The sequence below is a fragment of the Nicrophorus vespilloides genome, unplaced genomic scaffold (assembly GCF_001412225.1).
Source record: "Nicrophorus vespilloides isolate i.1.1-1 unplaced genomic scaffold, Nicve_v1.0, whole genome shotgun sequence".
In the NCBI taxonomy this organism is placed as follows: Eukaryota; Metazoa; Arthropoda; class Insecta; order Coleoptera; family Silphidae; genus Nicrophorus; species Nicrophorus vespilloides.
In genome coordinates, this window is record NW_017099562.1 from 47,639 (window position 1) to 58,566 (window position 10,928).

Sequence of the window (10,928 nt, forward strand, 5' to 3'; positions counted from 1 at the left end):
GTGCGTCTGCATGCGAGAAAAGGAGTTCGAGTTTGATTTGAATCCCAAGGGCGGTCGAGTTAAAAGGGATCGGCCGTTCAAGTGTTGGCAAATAGAGCAAGGACTGATTCCATTACGGCCTCTATTATCCGCTGATTGAAATGAAATTGACACATCTGCTACTTACACCGGGTCCGAGCTTAGTAAGTGGTGCTGGCCGCAGGGTCCAAACCGAAGCCCCTTTTCCTTCGCATTCCAAACCACGGCCCTTCCCACCAACACCCCCACCAACCCAGCGCACACACATACACACATTCATATATACACAACGACAATCGCACACACATACACAGCCAGCCACGACCTCCCCTCGCTCTATACAAATACGATTAAACTGGGTAATGATTTCAATCAAACACACAATATAACACTTTCCTAGGTTTACCCTGATTACGTTTTTCGTCTGTCCACAGGGTCCTGCACTCGACTCACTTTGAAGAATCCCATAAGAAATTCAATTTTACATTTCGCCATCGAAACTATCCACAATAGAAAAAAAAACGAAATGTAGAAAAGTAGAAATAATTAAATTTAAATTTATTAATTCAATCAATAATTAAAAATAGGATGAATTAAATTAATATGTGAATTTCCCGGCGCATCCACACAAATTTATTCATTATAATTAAGTAAACTTTGAATAATAAACCACTTTTATTCATTGAAATAGTAAACTCAGTATAGACCTATCCCTACTTTTTACACGGTACTTTCCTTACACGGTTTTACATTAAAAAAGTTACAATTTCAATTTACACGTTTTTCTCAGGAACCGTGTAAATCTATATTATTTACTTAAAAAGTGTATGAAAAATCTTGAAATAATAGAAAGTGTTAAATCATGTTTGAATTAAGAGGTAAATGTGAGTCGTGAAATAATAAAAGAAATAAACAAGTTTTTTGTTGTTAAACTGTATAATTTTCTTAATTAAACTGTAAAAGTTGAAGTCGTTGTATTGTTAATGTGAGTAAGCCTTGGAGGATTGTCTTCTATGCATGCGCGACGTTTAATAAATTCTGCGGTTTGTTAAGGACCCGAGGAGAATTATTTAATTAATTAAATCCTCGTGGGATTGACGATGACGCTGATGATGATGATTATGGGGATGAAGACGCGGCTCCGGTTTTCGGAAAAGACACCCTCGTTTATTTGCGGAAAGCGAAACGAAGGGAGGATAATGAATCCACTTATCCGTAACAAAGATGAAATTGCCTGATTAATAAATAAAGCGAAAGAGCGGACGAGGCTCAGCTCTAAACGATGATTAATTATTGTCGCAAAATTTCGGACTGAGTTGTTATTGTTGTTGTTGTTGTTTGCCGTTGTTCGGACAATCAATGGACGGATTACGTGCGGGAATGTGCGTTGAATATTAAAGCGAGAGACGAGTAATTAGATTGGACAATCCGGTAAAATCGAAACTACAATGCGTTTTCATGTAATTATAAAACGGTGCGAATGGAAGTTGTAGGTATGAGAGAGGTAGTTGTAGGTGGTAGGGGTGGTTTTTGTGGATGATGTTGGCTGGGCATTTGCGGAAAGGGACGTACGTACGCAATAAAACACGACGCTAATAATATTTTCGCCGGCACTAAATTTAAATTGTTTCATCAGCGTTGTCTAAATAACAGCCCCATTGTCCGGAATATGACCGACAATCATGCCTGGTTAATTCCCCTCGCTTCTTTTGTTATTACAGCATATCAAATCATATTCATAATTACAAAGCAAACACACACCGGCTCCGCACATTTAAGTAAGCCACGCCTCACCTAAAGAGGACGGCCAATTGAGGCCGCCTCGCCACAAATCAACCAATCGCGAGAGCCGTACCCCCACCGCTCCGCTGGGATGCAGCATACAGCTCGCCATGCTGCCGTGTCGAAGGGACTTCCCCGAGCGAATTTAGTTAGTGCACTCTAATCTCCCGTGATGATTACCACCCGATCTCGGACAAATTAGATGCATTTAGTGATCACTGAGTGAAATGTACCAGACGTTACTACTGAACAGCAGAGAGTAAAAGTCAGGTCAAGCTGTTTTCCCCGCAGTACCCAATGATGACAATGATGATGATGCAGAGAATAATAGAGTCCTCGCACAAAGGTCCGGAGCTCGCGCAACCAGCGTCCCCGACGTGCAAGGACCAAGCGGAGAAGCTGGAGGAATCGCAACTGTTTCTGCAGCAGAAACGCATCGCTGATGATCCGAGAGATGTTGAGATGTGCGAGAAGACTAGTGACACGGAAGACGATGATGATCTCAACGTTGAAGTGGACGTGGAGAACGAGGACGAGGGAGAGTCGCTTTGTCCTGTTGACTTGACGCGACGCCACGAGAAGTTTCGAGCGTCCTTCGAGATGCTGCAGAAGGCGACGGATGGTGCAGCTTACGGGAATGCCTTCAAGGACGATGATGGGAATTGTGTCAGTGATAAGCGGGCCGAGAGTGTTTGCAGTGATGTGAGCAGGTCGGACAGTCCGAGGGATGTCAGTCCGTCGGTGGTTCCACATCAGAACAGGCGACTGGCATTCTCTGTGGAAAACATTCTGGACCCCAACAAATTCACGGGTCGACAGACAGTTTTTAGTGAAGGCCTCTGCTGCTGGAAACCACATCAGGAGTCCATAGGATCTTCAGATTTTGATGGAAGCGAACCAGGTATAAATCCACATTCAAACCTTCAATATCATCTTCACTTTATACTAAACTTAAAAACCATTAATCGAAATTATACCTCAACACTATATTATGTCATTAGTCCTCATTCCGTATAAGAAAAATGTAGATTATTTACCCAACTTCAATATTTGATACACTTTATTTTCTTACAAAAATAAGAAGTAATCAAATCTAATATAAAAAATAACTTATTACTAATTAGTAAATAGTAAAAACCACCAAATTTTGTATTACCTTATTCTTTACTAATAATCCTCAGATCCCTATAAAAAAAATGTAGATTTGATACATATACTTCATTATCTTATACGTTTATTATCTTATTAAAAATTATCACATTAGTAAAAAAAATCTACTTAGTACACTTAATTTTTCTTCTCAAAATAAAAGTATCTTACTAACTTATTTACATATTTGTATTGGCTTTAATTAAAAAAAATGTAAGTGAAATAAGTAAAATCTATAAATTGTTATTAGTAAACTTCTTAAAAAAATCTCATCTATTATGTTTTTTTTTTTAGTTATCAAAATAAATTTGTAAATTATTCGTTGGAACAAAAGGAAATTTCATATTCATTATCTTACTTTCATATTTAAAGATTTTAATATTGTTTGTAAGAAATTCGGTTAGTAATGTTAATTTAATATGAACTTTCAATATTGTATCAGTTAGTTAGTATTTACAAAACTGTGATTATTGGTAATTAAAACTTTTTACTTCATACTAAGCACACAAAATTAATTACCAAATGTTATCTTACGCAGTAGAACTATGATAAGAAGTTCAATATTTGGTAATAATAACGAACATAATTTACTTCATATGTGCACACTGATACTAATGCTAATTAACTGCTGTATATCTAAATATTTATATATTTTGTGCAATTTCGAGTTTGTATATCTAGAGATAAATGAAAACGCTCGAAAGAAAACATGTACAATATTTTAATGACCAACTTAAATATGTTTACCTCACTAATTTGGTCATTAAACTAAATTTATCTTATCTGTGATATACTTCGATCTTCTTACTTACTTTATCTTAAACTATTATGTAGTTATATTTTCTTACAAAGTTTATCTTGGTAAGAATATTTAATATAATAGTTTACGAGAAGAAACACCACAATTAATCTTATGTACTTATATTCCTATATCTATATATATATAGAGCGATAACTAGAAGTAATAATAATAAATTAGTACAAATGGTTTTAATAATTTCTAGAAATGAATTTACAAAATCATCTTTTTTTTTTAACTGTAATATCTTGGATATTCATGCCAACTTTTAGGTGTTACTAACGGAACTGAAAGCGCTTACAACTCTATTATAACAACCTCATCACTATTGACATTTCACTCGAAACTCATCATCAAATCCATTAAAAAAATATAAGAAAAAGATACGCTCTTTCAGCACTAATCTAAGAGAAGAAAAAAAAGGTAAATTATACTCTTTGTACCGTGAAGAATTATAATCTTAATGGACTATAACTTGGCAAGTGCCTTAACCGGTTATTATTAGAGGCAACAGCGATGTTTTCGTTCCGTTTATTCAAGAAACAAATCACGAAATAACATTTTTGCGAAAATCGACAGAGCGAATTTTCACAGTTGAACAAATGCTATTATTTTAATTAAAAGCTCGGATTTTCGCGACTCACTTAATGCGTATAATACGAATATTATATAAACGTTCGATAATATAAAAATGTATTTTAATAAATAAATAAAAACAAACACAAAAATAATGAATTGTTCGATTGTGTGTGCGTTCGGACGGTTTTATTTCGATTGTTGCATTTAATTTATTTATCAAAAATATGATTTTTATTTTGTATATCATATTTTTGTATGATTTTCATTCGTTGTTCGAACGTAATTTATCAAAGCTCTTTTACTAACAAAAATCATATTTGAAGTCAATGATGCGAATTTTTTAATCGAATAACGATTTAATTTCAATCACAATTATTTGTTTTATTTCAATCAGTTCATATTTTGTTAATAGTAATAAAATTATAAAAAAAAATACCTAAAAATTAATATATTAAAATGAAATTTTGTAAATTGAATTTTCGTCGAAATTATCAGAACCGAAAACGACAATAAAATGAGAATCCGACGATGCGTGAACTCGCGCGAACGCAAACTGCATTTAGTGCATAATTAACTAATTGTTAATTAGTGTCGCTGAATAATTGAAACGAAAACGGCGAATATTTTAATTATAGAAACGCGTTTTTTTAAATTCATTTCTGAGCATTTGCGAGAATCCAACAAATTAATTATATTAAAACACTAATTACGCAACGAACGGACGCATTTGCAGACGAGAAATTAAAAAAATAAATAAATAAATCAAACAAGAACGCAAATACTTGACCTGATATTAATAACCATTATTGCTATTAATTATGTAAAAACTAATTAACACATTCGTAATTACTTTGTTGATTAATTTCTATGCGTTTTAATTACATTGTCGATGGAAAAACGTGTTAATTAATAATGCACGGAAAAACATTAATGAAATTGTTATTTGCACGACAAATTTTCATTACTGAAAATTCATGTTTAATATTTCGACTTTAGCGTGTAATTTTTTTCATATCTGTTTGATAATTAGCTATATTAAAGTAAAATTAATTTGAGCTTAAACAAATCTTTAAATTTATCTTTAACAATAAGAATGTAAAATTTGGATATCAAAGAATGAAGGGGAAGATTGTGTGATTCTTTTGTAACATATATTTCACGGTACATTAAGTCGCCTAATAAAAGATATGAGGTGTAAGTGTATAAAATAACCGTTCTGCAGAGGAGAAAATTGATTCAGTTAATAATGCTCACCAATAAAAGGCGAATTTTATTGATGCCCTGGCTTTATCCTTCCTTTTTTTTCCTGCAACGAAGCAAAGAAAACGTTCGCCTCGTGCGCCATCCGGATTCTAAATTTAGAGCCCTTCGCGAACTTCGAATTAAATTGTTTTTCACGAAATCTAGCAGACATTAATTAGTATTTTACGAAGCGCACTTATACCATTTTCTCACAGCTATTTTCAACGCAAATCTCATAACAACAACACCAATATTGTTGTTTTTTTTATATAATCTAAAAGTTTTTCTTCGTGCATTTCGTGTGTAAAGTTAGTAAAGTTCGAATTAGTAAATTATAGCAAAGACAATTTGTCTAGTAATCAATATTAATTAACTGTAACATCGTGTGATTTAATTCACAAGTAAATTATATTGCTCGGATGTAATTAATGATGTTTGTATAATTAAATTTAATTTCAATCATATGTCGCTTGTAGAACACGTGTATACGTTGTACGCTCATCAATGAACATGGATTATATAACCTAACGTTCCCACTCTAACATGAAAATAGCTCTGAACACACTGTTACATCAGACATAAAAAAATAGATAGTTCTTTACAATTAATTGTAGAAAAAAAAACAACAGTTTTCATTACAAAATATATATTATTCAAGTTTTTGTATTGAAAAGTTTAAAACTTTATGATCCAATTGAAAAATAAGTAATAAGTAAAAAAAATACTGTCTGTATTTCTTTATTAATGTATTGATTTAAATGAGTATGAGAGGAAATGTTGTGGTTGATAAATTTAAAACTATTTGTTGTGATTTTTTTTTTAAATTTTGGAAGAGAGATCGAAGTTTTCGCTGCTGTGATGTGCAGGGTGTAACAAAATTTTGGCTTGACGGTGGAACCGCATCGCATTGTTTTAGCGGTGAACAAACAAATGAATGCGGTTAACACGTTTGTCGTGTCTGCGTGCGGCGGCGGCTGCTGCTGCTGCCTAGGCTTCATCGGGGGCGGCTGTGTTTTAGGGGGTGTTGTTTTGCGTACGTGTGAGTGTAGAAGGGGGTTTTTTGGGTGCTGTATGTATGTAGTATATCGATTTCCGCAGGTTCGGGCCGTAATGTGCCGGAATTACCGGAGCTTAATCATAGTTGAGCCCCGGATTTGTCGATTCAACCGCCACTTAAATACCGGCTCGTAGCCGATTATTGAATCAGTTCAATCACTCTATCAGCGATACAAACCTCACTCTCCTTCTCTTCTCTCATCCTCACATACAAATTGCACAGGATCTGGGCTCAAATTAAATAGGATGAAAGAAAGTGACGAGTAGACGGGATAAAATCGATGTACATGTTTATTGAAAGTGACAAATCCATGAGCCATATAGAAACACACAGTTTAGATCTGTTTTAAAGTATTGGATAAAACTTTAGAGGATCGAAGAATTTCAAGGAAGAAAATCAATTATAAATACATTTATATTAATTTATATTAACTTATATTAACTTATATTAACTTATATTAACTTATATTAACTTATATTAACTTATATTAACTTATATTAACTTATATTAACTTATCAAACTTGTTTTGAAAGAAGTCAACTAATGGAGTTTTTAATAAAACTATATAAAAATTTTGCTTTACTAAAATATTAGAAATGATATTGTATATGTAAAAATAACAGTTATGTTTGTTTTGCAAAACTGAAATGAAATTTTGTATTGAATCATCGATATAAATATGAATTTCTCTTTACATAAATCTCGTATAGAATATTCATGATCTAAGCATCACTTAAATAAGATGAAAGAAAGGAAAAAGTAATAAATGAATTATATATATAAAGTTATATATAATTGAAAACATTTTGATGGATCTGCAAAAATTACAATTATGAGTAAATAAATAAATTGAAATGTGGTTTAAATATAAATATTTGATGTAATTTGGTTTAAGTTCGAAGAAGGAAACGATTTTGTTTTTATGCGGGAGATTCAAATGAATGTATGTGCACGTATGCATCTATTAATTATTTCTAGTTTTAGCTTTATTTAGAAGTCAATTAGTGATAGTTTAAGTATCAGAATTATTTAAAAAAATGAGACTTAATTGGGAACTATTTGACTAATTATGATAACCTGAAATCGCACTTTTTCAGTTTTTTTAAGGACTAGAAGTTGCCAGAAAGATGACAAAAGGTCATAGAACAAAATAGAAAATATATAATTATTTAAAGTTCATTCTTTAATATAGAAACACACAGTTTAGATCTGTTTTAAAGTATTGGATAAAACTTTAGAGGTTCGAAGAATTTCAAGGAAGAAAATCTATTATAAATACATTTGTATTAACTTTTCGTACAAAAATAAAGTTACAAATTAACTTATCAAACTTGTTATGAAACAAGTCAACTAATGGAGTTTTTAATAAAACTATATAAAATATTAGATATAATATTGTATATGTTAAATTAACAGTTATGTTTGTTTTGCAAAACTGAAATGAAATTTTGTATTGAATCATCGATATAAATATGAATTTCTCTTTACATAAATCTCGTATAGAATATTCATGATCTAAGCATCACTTAAATAAGATGAAAGAAAGGAAAAAGTAATAAATAAAATATATATATAAAAAGTTATATATAATTGAAAACATTTTGATGGATTTGCAAAAATTACAATTATGAGTAAATAAATAAATTGAAATGTGGTTTAAATATAAATATCTGATGTAATTTGGTTTAAGTTCGAAGAAGGAAACGATTTTGTTTTTATGCGGGAGATTCAAATGAATGTATGTGCACGTATGCATCTATTAATTATTTCTAGTTTTAGCTTTATTTAGAAGTCAATTAGTGATAGTTTAAGTATCAGAATTATTTAAAAAAATGAGACTTAATTGGGAACTATTTGACTAATTATGATAACCTGAAATCGCACTTTTTCAGTTTTTTTAAGGACTAGAAGTTGCCAGAAAGATGACAAAAGGTCATAGAACAAAATAGAAAATATATAATTATTTAAAGTTCATTCTTTAATATAGAAACACACAGTTTAGATCTGTTTTAAAGTATTGGATAAAACTTTAGAGGTTCGAAGAATTTCAAGGAAGAAAATCTATTATAAATACATTTGTATTAACTTTTCGTACAAAAATAAAGTTACAAATTAACTTATCAAACTTGTTATGAAACAAGTCAACTAATGGAGTTTTTAATAAAACTATATAAAATATTAGATATAATATTGTATATGTTAAATTAACAGTTATGTTTGTTTTGCAAAACTGAAATGAAATTTTGTATTGAATCATCGATATAAATATGAATTTCTCTTTACATAAATCTCGTATAGAATATTCATGATCTAAGCATCACTTAAATAAGATGAAAGAAAGGAAAAAGTAATAAATGAATTATATATATAAAGTTATATATAATTGAAAACATTTTGATGGATCTGCAAAAATTACAATTATGAGTAAATAAATAAATTGAAATAAGTTTAAGTTCGAAAAAGGAAATGATTTTGTTTTTATGCGGGAGATTCAAATGAATGTATGTGCACGTATGCATCTATTAATTATTTCTAGAGGGAGTTTAGCCCTCCATAATTAATATGTCTCCGCTTTAAAGCAAAACCAAAGGATTAATTACAAAGTTCACGGCTTGCTAACGAGCCCGGAGGCAATTAAGCTAAGACTGTTAATTACATGTCTCGGAGTTGGTTGCGCGATTCTTGCGAGGAGGATGGGGATGAGGGTTGTGTTTGAGGGTTGGCCTTGCCTCGAGTAACGCCAAGAAGTTCAACTTGAACTGTTTCGATTGTTCCAAAATATATCTAATCCGAGTTTCTTCCGCTTGCAGGTAAAGAGCATCACTCGGACGATGATGATGACATGCAGAGCGATATCAGCGACGACCTCAAAGATCCGAACTCGAAGAAAAAGAAATCCGATTCGAAATCGCAAGGAAACACGGGGAAACCGCGTCGGGCGAGGACAGCCTTCACCTATGAGCAACTCGTGGCTCTCGAGAATAAGTTCAAGACAACGAGATACCTGAGCGTCTGCGAACGTCTGAATCTTGCGCTCAGTTTGAGTTTAACGGAGACGCAGGTGAAGATATGGTTTCAGAACAGGAGGACCAAATGGAAGAAGCAGAATCCTGGGATGGACGTGAACTCACCGACGGTGCCGCCGCCGAACGTCGGCGCTTCCGGTTCATTCCCCGGATTTCCGGGTCACCATACGCATTCCGGCCTCCTCTACTCCCATCACGTCCCCTACGGCGGTGTTTACCCTCTGCAGGCCACCGGATCCGGCAGTTACACCCCTTACTTCCATTTAGCCAATCACGGACACAATCTGGGCTCTTGAAAGTAAGCCTAGACCCATCTCCCCCACAGACTTAATTAGAAATTAAGACAAAATTCGAGGAGACAACCACATTAATTTATTTAAAATACAAAAAAAACCTTGTAAATAGTCTCCAAAGCAACAATATTTTAGTCCACAAGTAACAAAATTTGTTGAATAAATACATACAAAGGGCTATTAACGCCCTATTATAATTATAATTATTATTTACTAAACATTTAATTTTTATTATAACCCAATCAGTTACCAAAAACATGTGATTTTCTTATTTTATATAATATATATTTATGTTTAAAAAACAACTTAAATTTAATCTCATATTATACAATAATTTATTGGCTTGGCAAAAAACTAATTTCGTTATTATTAGTTTTGAATTGACGTCAATGTTATGAAATTGTTCCTTTTGCCATTGAAAACTATTATTTTTAGCTTTATTTAGAAGTCAATTAATGATAGTTTAAGTATCAGAATTATTTAAAAAATGAGACTTAATTGGCAACTATTTGACTAATTATGATAACCTGAAATCGCACTTTTTCAGTTTTTTTTTGCTGATACGGACTAGAAGTTGCCAGAAAGATGACAAAAGGTCATAGAAAATATATAATTATTTAAAGTTCATTCTTTGTATACAAAAAAACACAGTTTTATTTCACATTATAAAAACCGAACGTATTTTCTTGCCAATCCAATACATTTCAACGTGAGATTAAAATGGGTATGTGCAAATGCTGAAGAATTAAATAAAAAAAAAATATAAATATAAAAGAATCTAAAACGTTCAGGAAACTGAATGCATTCTTTCTCTGTCTGTATAAATTGTAAAAAAAAAATATAAAATAAATTATATAAACGTAAATTTATGAATTACTTAAGTAAAAAGACAAATATGTATGATATATGTATGTACTAATTGTTGATTTAAGTATCCTCTGCAATCATTTCTTTGTATTATATACCAAAACCAAAAAAAACAA

At 31.9% G+C, this 10,928-nt stretch overlaps 1 protein-coding gene across 1 annotated transcript; it reads left to right on the forward strand.

Annotated features, from left to right (window-relative positions):
- The first annotated feature begins 1,954 nt into the window (after window positions 1–1,954).
- Window positions 1,955–10,056, forward strand: LOC108564740 (homeobox protein slou). The gene is made up of 2 exons (XM_017923851.1): window positions 1,955–2,701; window positions 9,437–10,056. The coding sequence occupies exons 1-2, from the start codon at window positions 2,098–2,100 to the stop codon at window positions 9,946–9,948; spliced, it is 1,116 nt and encodes a 371-aa protein (XP_017779340.1). The 5' UTR covers window positions 1,955–2,097; the 3' UTR covers window positions 9,949–10,056.
- The last annotated feature ends 872 nt before the right edge of the window (window positions 10,057–10,928 follow it).